The following is a 15,767-nucleotide window of genomic DNA, read 5'->3' on the forward strand; positions in this document are numbered from 1 at the left end:
TTGGGACCCCGCCGGGGACATGGGCAACGGGATGTGCTCCCGAAAACAGAAGCGGATTTTCCAGACCCTCCTGCTTTTGACTGTGGTGTTCGGCTTCCTCTACGGGGCGATGCTCTACTACGAGCTGCAGGGCCAGCTGAGGAAGGCTGAGGCCACGGCACTCAAGTACCAGCAGCATCAAGAGTCCCTCTCGGCTCAGTTACAAGGTACTTACCTCGGCAGGAGCCTCTGCCACCCCTTCCCAAGGCTTTCGGAATACCCTCCTCTTCCTCCTCCTCCTCCTCCTCCTCTGGGGAAGCCTCTACTCCAGCTGTCCAACCTCTCACAAAGTTTTGCTTCTTACATGCTTCTTTCCCTTCTCTCCCTCCATCCTGGGGGGTTTTGATATCTCACCGAGGGTAGGATCCTAACCCTGCTGAAGGCAGTGTGGGTTTTTGTCACAAACTCCTTAAAGAGCTCTAATTCCCCCTCACTCCCATGCTTTTTATAGAGTGACTTTTATTCCCAAAGGACTGTGCATCACTTTGTAATTCCTGATATAAACGGAAAAGGCAGGTGTACTGCCTGCTGCTCATCTAACAGTACAGACCATGTCCAGTTCTGGGACTTCTGCATGTTTCTGTGTTGTCTTAGCAGTATTAATTTTATGCTGCTGAGAGAACATTTAGCTGCAAAAATGCAAGGCTGCAATTCCTGGGCAGCATAAACCTTAAATAGCTCCAGGAGGGTGAAGAGTATTCTAATAAATCTTTTTTTTTTTAAAGGGTAATTACAAAGTAAAGTTCAAATAAGTTAATAGGATAAGACTATTCTATTACTTTTGGAATAACTTTGAACTTCTTGGCTTAAAGCTGCCACATAAGTACAGATTTAAGTGTATCTTGGTTTAAGGATGCACCAAATGTGGGCGTCCTGTACTTGAAGATTAAAAGATACTGATATCTGACATCTGCATGTGCAGAAATCAGGTGCAAAGCAGCAGATAGGTACATGGAGCATCAGTGCTCTAGGAAGTGGAAGACTTTGTCACCTCTCTAATTGCCAAGTGCAAGACAATTCAGCAGTCAGGTCGGCGTATACAAAGTCTAGAGCCAACTTTCACAACTCTTTAGAGTTTTATTTCTCAAAACTGTATAAAACCAAAATAAGAGTGGCCTGCTGTAGTAGCTGTAACAGTACACAGCTTCAGGGTGATCTTCAACCCTAATTTTCACTATGGAAGCATACATAAAACCGTGCCTAGAAGCATACAGTTTTTATGTAGAGAACACAAAATTTGGCTCATATGTTTAGATTTTTATAGTGATTTGTTACTTGAATACGTTTAGCTAAGATCTGAGACTGATACTTCGATTTCAGGCCATTTCCAGGTAATGCCGTGGAAAAATTTGACAGCAACCTTCATTTTAGTCACCAAAAAAGGTGTAAATGTTTGGCTGGGAGGTGGGTATGTGGCAGATGGCTAAAGGGCTACTTTTGCTAGTCTGTATGTTTGCCAACAGTATTTGAAGAGGACAGAGAAACATCTTGTTCTCAAGCTAAAATTCAACAAGTCAGCTTTTTCTGTTGCTTTGGATATACCAAAGAGGAACATGCAACAAACTTTTTTCCTAACACAGAGGAGATATTCTCTTGATCAGATATATTGGGTCTGGACTGTGAGTTTAAACTTTCCACTTCTGAAACATTATTTTGAGTAGCCATCCAAGCAAGTTCACGGCAGCAGCTGGCAACTAGTAGCTGATAAATGGGGTGACAGTGCTGGATTTTAGAGAAGTATTCTCTTACTTGTTTTAGTAAGAAATGTAAAATATAGACCAGAATCTGAAAACATTAATGCAGTTGGTTATCAATGGAATAAATTCACATGGTTCTGGGACCCAGGCCAATGTATCGAGCCTATTAAGCAGGAAATCTTATCTATGCATAGTATGGTATCAGTAAACGTTGTTTAAAAAAAAAAAATACTAGCAATTAAGTCACAGAATACAAGGAAAACCCTAATGTAACAACAAAATTGATTCTTTAAAATCTTCCTGTATTACCTAGAAGAGGATGGAGCTGTGAGCTCAGAAACATACTACACGCAGCAGCAAGCGTTAGATGCCAAATCTCCCCCTGAAGTAAGTGGAAGCTGCGTGCCTAAGGATTTTGGAGGATTTGGGCATTGTGAGCTAGAAATAAACTTATTCTTCCATGTCTTTCCCCATACATTTAATGACTCTTTCTGGGATAGCCTGGCCCGTGGCCTGACTTGTATAATCACTTGGATTTTTGCAGTAGCAGTTTATTAGTGAGGAGAACATGGAGAATTCAGAACCTGTGCCTACCCCCAACTCACCTGGAGATACACAAGCACCATGCCAAATAGTGACAGACAACACCAAAACCATTTTGGAACCTTTCCTATTCAACTCTTTGATATGGAACAACAGGAAGGAATTTTCTTTAAACAGAGACTTTGAAACAACATAAAATGCTGACAGAAAGTCCTGTGTTTGCAGGTGCAGTAACTGACTGCCCTTTGAACTTTTGATTTTTAAATGGCTTGGATTTTAAATCAACAATGTTTCTGTTGCCAAAGAAACAGAAAAACCCAAACCAAACACCTCTAAGAATATCTAGGCTACACCTCTTTGCTGTCCTTAACAGGGGAGATTATTCTTTGAGTTGATTCTTTTATGAAAATAACAAAAATATATCACTCTTAAAGCAGTGCAACTTATATTTCCATGCAGTGTAATCAGTTCCTCTATAGCTACTGGTCCAGAGGTAACTTTGGGCCCTGAAGTATGATGGGAGCACTCTGAAATGCTTTAAACAGGAACCAGTTAAAGGGCAAGGTCACTGACTTAGCATTGCCAGGAGGAAAAGAGGGTGCTGTATCAACAGTGCTTGATTTCTTAGTGTTTACAGCTCTCCTCTAGGTGATTAAATAAGAATTTAAAGCTCATTACAAGCTGAGGAGAGAACTGAACTTTGGACTTCCTGAACAAACTTTTCATCAGTAGGCTTTTACAGTTTTAAATTTAAAAAGAAAAAAAAAAAAAGGCCTAACCTTTTTAATTTGTCCTTTGGAGGATCCTGAGGCTTTATTGTGCCGGGCTGGCTGTGCTCCTGGAAGGATGACTAGATTGAAACACTTGGGTGGCAGTGAAGTATCACCTGTTTTCTGAATTCTGGTTAGGTTTTGTTGTGATTACTGTAGCCTATAAAGAGAGTTGCTTTCCTGATTGTGCACAGAGGAACGATGTTAGGGCTTCTGGGTGAAACTTGGGTCAGTTTGTGAAATGCTTAAGGATCACAGGCAACTCCTAAATTTATGTATAAGGTCACAATTTTGGACCTGAATGCCTTTGGTCTGCCCAAAATCTTAAGAAGGATCCTCAGATGTAGCTTGGGGTGTAGCCTCCCTTTGCTTCCTACTATCTCCTCTACTATTTTTCTATCTCTGCACAGTTTTTTAGGGTTTTTTTTCATTGAGGTAGGTAATAAGAACCTTCTTTTTGGTACTTGCCAGTTCCTCATGCCTGACTGAGCAGTGCTTTCTGGTTTTGTTTGAAAAGCCAGTCGTCTTAGATTTTTCTTTTCCATTGCCTTGTTTTGCTCAAATGCAGCATGTGAACCAGGCTCAATCTTCTGTACACGTGGGGAAATAACACTTTTCATCTACCAAGAATGTCCGTATCACTGAAAAACAGTTGCAGGAAGAGGTCTCAAAATCATTTAGCCTGTGCACTGGGTCTGAAGAGGGCTGTATACCATGGTTGTTGTAGGGAGCTCTGCTTTTTCTGGTGATCACAATTCAGGTACTCAACTGAGAGAAGTATTTGTGCCTTTTGAAATTAAACCAGGGTGTGATTGTGAAGATGGCAGACTTGGTGGACATGATAAGAATAACTGTTTTGTAAGAATAACTGGTTTGTAGAGGCCGAGATCTTCAGCTCACCCCTTTTAGCCAGCTCTCATTTTAGAAGATTTTGTATTTGAAAGCTAAATGTCTCAAAAAAAGAATGTCAAACTTTAGCATTTTTATCTTGCTAACAAAGTTCTGATGGGTATGGAGAAAGTAGGGCTGGTTTTGTAACCCGCAGAGGGAATACCGGAGGCAAAATTTAGAGATGACACAAAATTTCTTGGCTGCTAAGAAAACTTAAAGTCGTCATTATCTCTTAAGCTCTTTCACAGAGAAGCTGATCTTCCCAGTGAGCTGATTATTTTAAAAATCTCATTCTTTGAGCATTATGTGTTCGAAACTTGAAGATAATCGTATTTAGTATTTCCTAAAATGATAAAAACAAAACTTGACACTCTTTACTTCCTACCAAGATGTATCAAAGTAAATCTTAAACTATTGGCCATATAGAAACACACTTCAGTTGGCTAGAACAGATAGGGATTTACAGCTGCAGATGAACCTGATCGTATCTTTGACTGCTTCAAGACTGAATGTATCTACAAATGTCTTTTTAGCCCTTACAGCTTCTGTCTTCTCATCTTCTGGGTATTAAGTAACCCCCTGTGTACTATTTTAATCTGTTTAATCTGTTTTAATCCCTAATCCTAATAACAGCCTACACTCAGTGCCTTTTACTACTTTACTTTTCCTGCTTTTTCTCTTAGAGTCTTAACGTATCCGATGGCTTCAGGCAATCTCTGTGCAGGCTGAGACCAACTGGGAGCCAACCCAGCAGGGACTTTGAACTTGAGAGTTCAGAGTTTGTCCTACTTCAGGCAAGGTGTGGATTTCCTCAAAGCTATCTGATCCAGCAGTAGAAAACACCAGCTGAAAAGCAAATACAGAATTCCTCTGTGTCTGTTGTGCCTTTTGTCCTAAACTGAGGCTCCTCCTTGGAGGTGACTGGCTAGAAGTTGATCAGATCTATAGTAGCTCCAGGTGTAGAGACGTGCATAATACATCACAATACTAGACCATAGCTGTGTGTAACTTTAGTGGTTAATATTAATTATGTCTGTCAGCATGCTAACTATGTAGAGGCCAAAACTGTCCTTAATGAAGTATGTACAGGTGTGGATGTACTTCACTATCACTATCCTGGGCTGCACCCAGAGCAGCGAGGGCAGCAGGTCGAGGGAGGTGATTCTCCCCCTCTACTCTGCTCTTGTAAGGCCTCACCTGCAGTGCTGTGTCCAGTTCTGGAGCCCCCAACACAAGAAAGCCATGGACCAGTTAGAACAAGTCCAGAGGAGGCCACGAGGATGATGCGAGGGCTGGAACAGCTCTCCTATGAGGACAGGCTGAAAGAGTTGGGGCTGTTCAGCCTGGAGAAGAGAAGGCTCTGGGGAGACCTTATAGTGACCTTCCAGTACCTGAAGGGGCTCCAGAAAGGCTGGGGAAGGACTTTTTACAAGGGCAGGTAGTGAGAGAACAAGGGGAAATGGCTTGAAACTGGAAGAGGGCAGGTTTAGATTAGATATGAGGAAGAAATTCTTTCCTGTGAGGGTGGTGAGACAGTGTCCCAGGTTGCCCAGAGGAAGCTGTGGCTGCTCCTCCCTGGAAGTGTTGAAGGCCAGGCTGGGTGAGGCTTTGAGCAACCTGGTCTAGTGGAAGGTGTCCCTGCTGCTGGCAGGGGGGTTGGAACTGGATGAGCTTGAAGGTCTCTTCCAACCCAAACCATTCTGTGTTTCTATTTTGCTCCATAACATCAGCAGTCTGAACTCTTGTGATTACTGTTTCAGATTGCAGGTAACACTACAGTGCTGCTTTTGTTTGTGTTTTGTTGCTAAATGAGACCTGAAAGATCTGTTACAGTAGAAATTAGTTCCCTGTGTAATACAGCACTGTGTGAAATGGCAAATATAACATCCCTAATTCTGCTACCATTAGGGTATCCTGTCTTCTTCTGAAATGGTATGCTTTGGTTTGTAACCTCATCTAAGAATCTGTCTTTTGTACTTCCATTCTCATTTTTCACTAGGGATTTAATATTCTAAATACTTAAAAACACAGTAAACATTTGAAATAATTTGTGCAAACTTTTAGTATGGAAGTTCTATATTCTATGAATGTATATTCATATATGCATTTGTATGTGCATATATGTATGTGTAAAATGTATATTTGGATAGATATATGTCTGTTTTGTAGCTCAACCTGAAGATTTGGGGTTATCTGAAATTATTAAAAGGTGCTAGAGCTTTGTTTGGTTCAGTTAACTCGGGGGGCTGGTTTGTTGCCTCCAGGTCCATAGTGAGTAAGTCTCAGCAGCTGAATTCTATGGCTGGAAAGATAAATTGAGCAAATTCTTATATTTATATTTTTTAAACTTCCTTCAATCTGTGCCTGAAGGCCCTTAAATCACTTTCCCTGCGGACATAATACTTCCAGGATAAATTTCTACCTGTGCTGCAATGTCACACCTGTACCCAAGTTGGAATCTGGGCTGAAGATCACAGAGCATGTAGTCTGAAGGAATGAGGTAACAGGGTGGTTTTATTGTTCCCCCTGGTTTAATGTTGGGCTTGGTAGCTAACAGGCTGATGCAAGATAGAGCCAATATCCTGAAACTATTTGTTACTGATGACCTCAGCCTTTTAAAGCTTGTGAGTGATTGATCTGTCTGTGTTTGTGAACACTTCAGAGCTGAGAGGAGGGATGCAAGACGGGTGGATGCTTTGGAGCGTTTGCATTCTGGCTTCTTCACCAGTCATCTCCTATCACATATTCCTAGCAGGCAAAGGTTTGACAGCAGCTTCTGCATCACCTAAAACATCATCAGCTTTGTTGGAGGAAGACCAGTAGAGAAGCAGAGGATGAAACAGCCGTGATCACAATCTGGCAGTTGTAGCTGCAAACTGAAATCCTGTCAACAGCGCAGTTTAAGCGATACCTGTCTGTGCTAAGCACACGGTGTGGGAAGAGTTCTAGGGTGGTCATGACTTTGCAGTTGTACTGACAAAACTTTAATATTTAAGGAGTTAGATACTCCTGGAAGGGTTCAGTTTGTTTTCAGGGTTTCAGATTGTTGCTTTACTGTTAAAACAAAAACCTAAACAACAGAGTTCAATTACTTCCTTACTTCCTACATGAGCAAAGCTGATTGAATTCTCAAGTCTTAACTGTGATGTTCCAAACCCATTGTCTCATTGGGCTGGTTATTTTTGCTGGGTAGGAGAGAGGCTTATCAGCCTGTGTGTTTGGGTGGGACAAGGTTATGAGTAAAGTTTCCACCCCCAGTGAGACTTGAGTACACATTCTAGCATCTCTTACATAGTGGTGAGGATATTGCCAAGCAATCTGTGGCTAATAAGAGTTCACTTTGCTCATTTTGGAGTAGGATCCTTGCATCCAAAAAGTAATTAAATCTGTCCTGCTAGAACTCAGGTGCTGGTTTGAGGTGTAAAGGTAATGAAAGCTAAATAATTCAGAGTACTGAGAAAATGAAATACACAGAACAACTAATTAAGGCAGAATCTTTTGTTGGGTGATTTTTCTTGGGATTTTTAGGATTCAGGGGCATGAATTTCTAGTCATGTTGGAGCCTGAGGTAAGCACTTAAGGAATTCAGCCAGTTTGGATGCTGTTCCTTGTTTAAAGAAGGATCTTCTGAGCTGGATGCAATTCTGATCTTTTTTTCTCATATTAAAACTTTCAGAGATTTTCTACTTTGTATCTTTAATTAAGAAATATAAGAAATTGCAGTTACTCCACCTTTTCCTCTACATTTTCCCCCCTGCCAAGGTATCTGAAATTAACCCAGTATCTTATTTTCCCGAGGTGACTCAGATCCCTGAGTTTGGCAGTCTTAATTACAGAGATGTTGAGAGAAGTATAGCCTGCTTGTGTTCCTGGGGGGCATAGTAAGCAGCCTATTCCTATCCATGCCACCACACTTAACAATACCATTTTCAATGTTTCAGTTAATCTCTCATATTTGGATACATATTTTGAGGTTTGACAGTGATCTGTTAAAAAAATAAATATATAAATAAAAGAAGCACTAACTCAAACTATTGATTTCTGGATGCTCTTTTTTGAAACGTACAACTGGAGCTGACTCCAAGTTCCCCTGTGTTAGAGCTCTTGAGAAATAATTTAAGGAAGTGGTTTAGCAGTTTTGTAAGGTGGTAACTGTAGTTGTTATATCAGTTTTTGCCATATTCCATTAAGATAAAAATACAAACATTTCAGTTAGGAGAGACAGTTAAAACAATGTGTGTGTGTGTGTGTATGTGTGTATATATATATATATAAAACCCCATTATTTTCTTCAGTGTTGATTTTGTGCTAGTTTCTGGAGATAGATATATATATTTATATAGATTCTAACATCATGTAGATAGTAGCACTAGATTTCTGCATAGAATTGAAAAAAAAATGTCTAAAACAATTTTTGAGAGAAAGAACAGGCCCCTTGTTTTTTGGAGCTGAGAGTTGAGCAGACCCAGACATTCAGAGATGATGTGAGAAGGAAACTATTGTCTCTGCAGCTCTTCTGAATGTTTGTGTGTTTTCTTCAAAATGGTCTGGTGTGTCATGACAAAAATGGCAGAATAATGGAGAGAAGAAAATAAAAAAGAAAAGGGAATGCAAATTTTTAGAAGTAAATCTGCTAACCTTAAGGATTTAAATCTAAAATCATTAAACAGATTTTGTTTGAACTATTTGCATTTATCATCATTTAAAAAATAAAAAAAACTTCAGCATAGATAGGTGTCTAGAAAACTACATGTGCAAGGTGAGATGCTAATCTGACCCAGCATGTCACAACCATGGGTGGCACCAAAGGTTGGAAGAAGTATTTTGTGGAGTACACAGGAAATCTTTTCTGGGTTGGAAAACGTGATCTCTTTCCTAATAAAAGTAATATCTGAAGCTTAACTGTTGGGGATTAAATATTTAATTGCATTTAATACCCCTTCTCAAACTTTTATGTTTAGCAGCAGCTATTACAGTTTACTGCTTCAACATGAGAAATACCTTCCTATATCCCAACCTATTATTATGTTTTACTTGCAATTTCTTTTTAAGTCTGTTGTTTCCTAGAGGTGTTATTGACTTCTAAGAAAGGGAGTACATGAGGCAGGGAGAAGTAAAAGGATTCTATTAAATGTAGATGTTTACTCCAGTTCAGAAATTAATTTTCATGTCATCCTTATAATTTAATAGAGGCCACGGTTATTTCTCAGAAATACAAACATGCATTTCTGGGGCGAACTGCACTAGTGTGCCAAATTCCCCAGCATTCCCCATTGCCAGAACTGCAGTCAAAGCAAAGCTTTTAACATCTGCAACACTTCTCCAGGTTGTGCTTCAGATTTCCTCTTTTCTTTTTAAGGATACAAAGCTGAAGGTTTGATAAGCATGTGCATTTTCTTCTGTGCTTACCTGAACTCTCCACACATTCCAAAGCTTTTTGAGATTCTCTCATGATTAGTTCTGATACCTTGTCTAATCTGTTCCTGAGGAGTGCAATGTCAGGGTGTAAAACACCTTGATAGAAGGCAAGCTTCATAGAGAGCATCACTGATAATTCCTGTCCTGGGCAAGACACCAGGCACTGAGTTTGTAGAGCCAAAAGCAGGAGTCTCACAGTTTAATTAAGGACTCAGCCGTGAGCTTTAATGGATTCCCAACACTTGGTGTCACATCAGCTAGCAGGATACAGGTAATTCTCAAATGATTTGTTGGTTTTTCAGTTATATTACAACTTACCCAGAAAAGAATCCTGTGTTCCAGGATTGAAAATGTTATATAAAAATGCACGTAGTCAGATCTCTGTTATCTTTGGGCAGATCTTTATGGCTAAACTTTGACCTGAGTGCAGGCTCTTGATCAGTCTCCATCCACAGCTCTGCTTGGAGTTGGTTTAGTAGCAGTGGGGCATCTCATTCGTGTAGAACCTCTCTGCATTGGGAGCACGATGTGGTGGGACATCGGTCTGGTGTACAGTTAGTTGCCTGCACTCAAGCTAGCCAGACCCAAATCTCCATAATTTTCTCAGATCCTATTCTCCAATTCCAGTTTCTTATTGGAGACTAAGTTAGAGGAACAGGTTTATTTTCATTGAGAGGTTATTTTTGGTGCAGGATCTTCGAGACCAGTAGATGTTAGTGCTTTCTCCTCATGCCATTAGATAAGTGGTAGGTCTATGACAAACACTACAGAACCCCTGAATATGAAGATCTGGGTATTAAACAGAAACTTCTCTCTCAAAGTTATTTATCTCTGAGCAACACAAATAGGTAGAGAATTAAATCAAAGCGGTGGTTATTTTTAAGCACAACTGCCAGTGCACGGTGTAGTTTGCCAGGAGGAATTCTGCTCTTTTGCAGTGACTGGCTGTGATTTGACAATGTTATTGCTTGATTATTCTTCATGTGAGTAAATTGAATAATTTAGGAGTTTATTTTAAAGTAAATGCAGTTGTGATACTGCACACAGTGCTGGTTGTGGTTTTCAGTGAACAAAATGAGAGCATCCCTACCTATATGCAAAATTGTTCCATAATTAAGCCAGAAAAATGGTTAGTTTTCACACACAATCAGTTTCACATTATCTTGGCATTTGTTTCTATCCTTTTTGTGTAAATTCAAAACAAAATACTCCAAGGGCATAAAATATGAAATAACTTGAATATTTTGTTCAATATATGGTAAATATATGGTTTCTGTAATGTTATTTTCTGGCCCTCTACTTAAAACAGAATTTTCCTACTCTTTATTGTGGGAATACTTCAATTGTTTCTTAGATGTTTGCAATGTCACTGGAATATCTGTTTATTGCTAAACTCTCAGTTGAGAACCTTTGAAATAGGTAGAGTATATACTGTGACCAGCATGGGTTGTAGTGTAGTGAGGAATCCTGATACTCATCCAGGAGCTACCCACAGCTTAATAACCTGTTTCTGATAAGATTATCAGTAGTGAAATAGTGGATCTCCTTGTTTGAAGCCAGATTCACTGACTATTTAATCATATAAAGAGCTGGAAGCTTGGGGAGCAGGTCTTGCTATATTAATGATGTGTTTTCCCAGCATGAAACATTAGCATCAGATGAATCAAGAAATCTCTTCTGAGATTAAAAAAAAACCCTATTATTATTCTCATTGGACTAGAAAGTCTGTCCTACATCCCATATCGAAGGGATTCTTCCTTGGCTCATGGAAATGCTTTACTCTCAGCACAAAAGCTATTTGCAAAGATTCACATTTTAAATGGTTCTACCTGCAGTGACAAGAATTGGAAATAAATTGTATTTTTATAACAAGTCTGTGTTCTGCAGACGTTCATAGTGCAACTAGAGAAGTGCCAGTGTGGTTTACCACACGCTGCTGGTTCAGTTCAACTCTGCCACAGTCTGAGAGAAAATAACATTGCACGTTGCCAGGACTACTGAAATCTGCTGGTTTTAAACGAAAGTTATTACTCTAAGCTCAGAGAAAGATGGCAGAATTGCATAAGAAACAATAACAATGAAATTAATAAGATTTCTTGCATCATGTCTATTTAAATCCCAATGTAATCTTAATATTCCAGTATGTAACGTAGTGAGAGCTGGGCTATTTTAGTCTTGAATCATGCTTCTGACAGACCAAAATACCAAAGTAACACAGTTGCTAAATGGCTGATAATGTAAAATAGGAAATTCTGTCTTTGAAATATACGATAATGGCTTATTTTACTTAATAATAGTTTTACTGCTTAGAGGTGCAAAGCAAAGCGAAGAGAAATAACTGTGACTGTTGGATAAGCTTGCTTGCATCAGACTGCTCGACTCCTGTGTTGCAATTAACGTTCAGCAGTGGCCAAAGTGGTGCAATCTTCTGAGAACCTGTAGAGAGCATCACACCCTACATTTCTCCTCCACCTTCCTTTCAGCTTGAGATAAAACTGATTTAATTGGGATCAGTTCAAGAACTGTTAAATATTTCCTCGTTGAAGGCGAAGGGTGTTTGAACTAGCTGTGATTTTACTGATTCTCTTTCTGGGCTTTGCTCTTTGAGGCTGGATCACCTCTCTGGATTCATGTTGTTCTGTGTTCATTCATGTAGGTTACATGATAGCTGAAGGGGGCCTACAAGAAAGCTGGGGAAGGACTTTTCATAAGGGCAGTTAATGACAAAACAAGGGGAAATGGGTTTAAGCTGGAAGAGGGGAGGTTTAGATTAGATATTAGGAAGAAGCTCTTCACTGTGAGGGTGGTGAGACACTGGAACAGGTTGCCCAGAGAAGCTGTGGCTGCTCCTCCCTGGAAGTGTTCTCGGCCAGGTTGGATGAGGCTTTGAGCAACCTGGTCTAGTGGAAGGTGTCCCTGCTGCTGGCAGGGGGATTGGGACTGGATGATCTTTAAGGTCCCTTCCAATCCAAACCATTCTATGATTCTATGATGTAGGTAACTTAAAGAATTAAACTGATACCTGCAGTTATTCCAGCTTTGAAATAGTACATATTAGCCACTAGATTACAAGTTTTCCCCCTTTTTCTTACCATTCTATTGAATATAACATAGAATCAAAATTCAATTATTTGTGGAAAGATCAGTACGAAATTAAGAACTCACCCTATGAAACAATTATTTGTGAAGTGCTGTGTCAGTACATCACACCAGTAGGAATTTTCCAGATTCCTAATATAGGTTCCACTCCTCCAGCTTGGAAACCTATAATAGAAAACATGTTTTTCAGTGTATATTTCTGTGAGGTTCTTGCTCAGACATCTTATATCCAGGCTGGTAGTGAGGAATCTCATGCTGTAGTAACAAGAGCTTTGTAGTTTGTACTCTTGCCTAGGAAGTTCCTGACTGGTGGGAATAATTTACGTTTATAGGAGATAAACTCCTATATGTACTTGCAAAATCCGACCTGCAACCTACTCAAAAGAGCAAGTAGGAAAATACGGAAGCTATGCTTTCTTAATAATTATTTTCTTCATCAAAATCTTCATTATATTGTATTTATGGACTTTTAGCAAAGAACAGCATTGCTGAACCAACCTGTAAATGAACTAGAAGGGGAGAGGTGTAGGAGGAAGTTTTTCTTAACCCTTTTTGGCCATCTGAAGGGCTATTTTAAGACCTTGCCAGCTTTATTCCATTATTTCAAAGGTGTGGTAGCACACAGAAGGCAGCAGTGAGGATGTGCTGCCTGGGACGGGTGGAGAGACATTGCTTGAAAGTGCCAGGTGAAGACAGCAAAGCCAAAGCTCAGCAGAGATGCAATTAACTATGAAAGGTACAGAATTGCAGTCCCTAAAACCCAAATTACTGCATTCTCTTTCTCTTTTTTTCCTGCCCTTATTATGGGTTAGTTGTGCAGGGATTTCCCCCTTCCCACCAACACACACACACAGTTGTTAAAACACAGGGAGGAGCTGAGGAAGGTACACTTGCAGAGAAAGAAGTGAAATGGAAAATGTTACCTCTGAATCCATTTGTGGTTTAGTCTGTTTGCCAAAAAGCCTATTTCTACCCCTGATTGCATGGGAGGGGAAATCCATTATGGATTTTCATTTCTCTCCTGAGTTGCTATGCTACAACCACTGTTCCTTTTCCAATGTCATTCGGCATTCACCATCTTTAGTGCCCAGATAAAACCATCACTGTAGTGCTGCCTTGTTTTTTATCCCCTTCTCTCAAAGCTTACTTGCTGGTGACTTTGTGAATATTCATTACATGCTTGTTTTGTTGCAGAGGATGTTGATACATTAGTTCATCATGACTGATGCCCTTGACTTTAGAAGATAAATAGCAAAATAGAGATAGGTGACAAGGATTGATTAGCAATCCTGCTTCTACGCCAAAACGTAAACACTTGTAGATAAGCCAGTAGCTAAAGAGCCTGGAGAATGCACCTTGATGGAATTAAGAACAGGTTTTAAGGTGCAAAAAGAGTTTTCTGTGACTGCCAAGATACCAATCTTTATTTCATACTTCCCGTTGAAGGCTCATGTTCACCAATGGTTTACTTCTCAGAAGATTAGTTTCCTCATTTTGAAGGAAAAAAAATCACACATTCCATTAATACAAACTAATAACTCTTTAAAAAAAAAAAAAAAGAGTGCAAATTAAAATTTGGACAGTGAGCAGTACTTGTGTTAAACTGAGCTTGAGCAAAGGCTTGAGAAGGCTCCGGGGAGATCTTATAGCAGCCTTCCAATACCTGAAGGGGGCCTACAAGAAAGCTGGGGAAGGACTTTTCATAATGGCAGTTAATGACAAAACAAGGGGAAATGGGTTTAAACTGAAAGAGGGGAGGTTTAGATTAGATATTAGGAAGAAGTTCTTCACTGTGAGGGTGGTCAGACACTGGAACAGGTTGCCCAAGGAAGTTGTGGCTGCTCCTCCCTGGAAGTGTTCTCGGCCAGGTTGGATGAGGCTTTGAGCAACCTGGTCTAGTGGAAGGTGTCCCTGCTGCTGGCAGGGGGGTTGGAACTGGATGATCTTTAAGGTCCCTTCCAACCCAAACTAGTCTATGATTCTATGATAAATATAATTGTACATTTGTGAGAGTTTTAATTAACATCTTTCCTTTGCTGCAAACTTGGTAGGCCATTTCAGATAACGATCCTTCAGTCTAATGAGTGGTGAGGAAAGGGTAAATAGGGACTGATGTGCCCCTTCGTGTGAGAGACATCCCAAACTGGATGTTCAAAACAAGCCTGAATGAAATGCTGCTTTACTGGCAGCTAGGTGGTGAGACACTCTGCCAGAGGATATTAGATGTTCTAAATACACACGGATACAACAAACAATTAGACAAATTCATCAATGTAAAATCCATTTTGGAATGGTGTACACAAAGGACCTGCAGGAAGTTGGACAGACTTTAGGAGCCATAAATTGCTGGGAGACAGTGCCAAGGAAATATTGTAAACTCATTGTGTGTGTTCTGTATTGAGCATCTGCTCTTGGCAGGTCTCGAGAGATGGCACGGTTGGTCTGTTGGACCATTGATAGGACCAAGAGTAGGTGTCATACTGTAAAAATCTAGAAATAAGGTTTTGTCTGGTTTCTGTGATCAAACCTGGGGCAGACCATCTCCTGCTATGCCACCCAGCATTGCAGGTCACTGCCAGTTGTCACTGCTGCTCTCTTAAAAACTGTACAACCACTGCCAGCAGAAGAATTTGTTCCACACCCTGTCCCCAACTGCTGGGCCCTGCTGTGCCATCACCCATAGCAGTGAGAGCCAAGGGAAGGACAGTATGAGAACAAGCAGCAGAACCACCTTTTCTGGTGGCATTATCAAACTCAAAGGGCTTGTAGAGTTTGGCAGAGAAGTCAGAGCATCTTTCCAAAAAGCTATGTGCAGTTTTTTATAGTCAGTGACCCCGCTGGAGGGGACAGTGACACACACCATGTGACAAACTGTGTGACTGCCGTTACCTGAGGATAATGGGGGTTGTACTGTGAGTGGTGCCCCTAAAACCTCAGCTTGTTGCTTTTTGGCTGAAGCGCTCTACACAGACCAGTTCTTCATTCATCTGGAGAGTGTTGTGTGGGTATTTTGACTCGCTTAAAGAAAATGTATAAATGGATTTAAAAATCAGTGAGGACTTGATTTTACTCTCAAACTGAAACAATTTCCTGACGAGCAGTCTCTGATACCCCAGCCTTACAGAGAAGCATCCAGTTTAGCTTTATACTTTAGCTATCCAAGCACTTCAGGTGATTTTTGTTGTTGTTTTTCCTGCCTTATCTCCATAATTAGGATGTGGGGGAAAAAAAATAATCAAAAAAACCCCCAAATCCTGCTCAGATTATGTAGCTATTCCATACAAGCACAGGATGCTTTAGCATATATATA

General features: G+C 40.3%; 1 protein-coding gene across 1 annotated transcript in view; it reads left to right on the plus strand.

Annotated features, from left to right (window-relative positions):
• Nucleotides 1-19: 19 nt before the first annotated feature.
• The window catches only part of GOLIM4 (golgi integral membrane protein 4), a 33,373-nt gene continuing 17,625 nt past the window's right edge, over nucleotides 20-15,767 (plus strand). The window contains exon 1 of the mRNA XM_010171232.1: nucleotides 20-206. Within this exon, the coding sequence (XP_010169534.1) occupies nucleotides 20-206 (187 nt within the window). The remainder of the gene's footprint in view (nucleotides 207-15,767) is intronic.

This window comes from Antrostomus carolinensis, unplaced genomic scaffold (genome assembly GCF_000700745.2).
Source record: "Antrostomus carolinensis isolate BGI_N321 unplaced genomic scaffold, ASM70074v2 scaffold15017, whole genome shotgun sequence".
In the NCBI taxonomy this organism is placed as follows: Eukaryota; Metazoa; Chordata; class Aves; order Caprimulgiformes; family Caprimulgidae; genus Antrostomus; species Antrostomus carolinensis.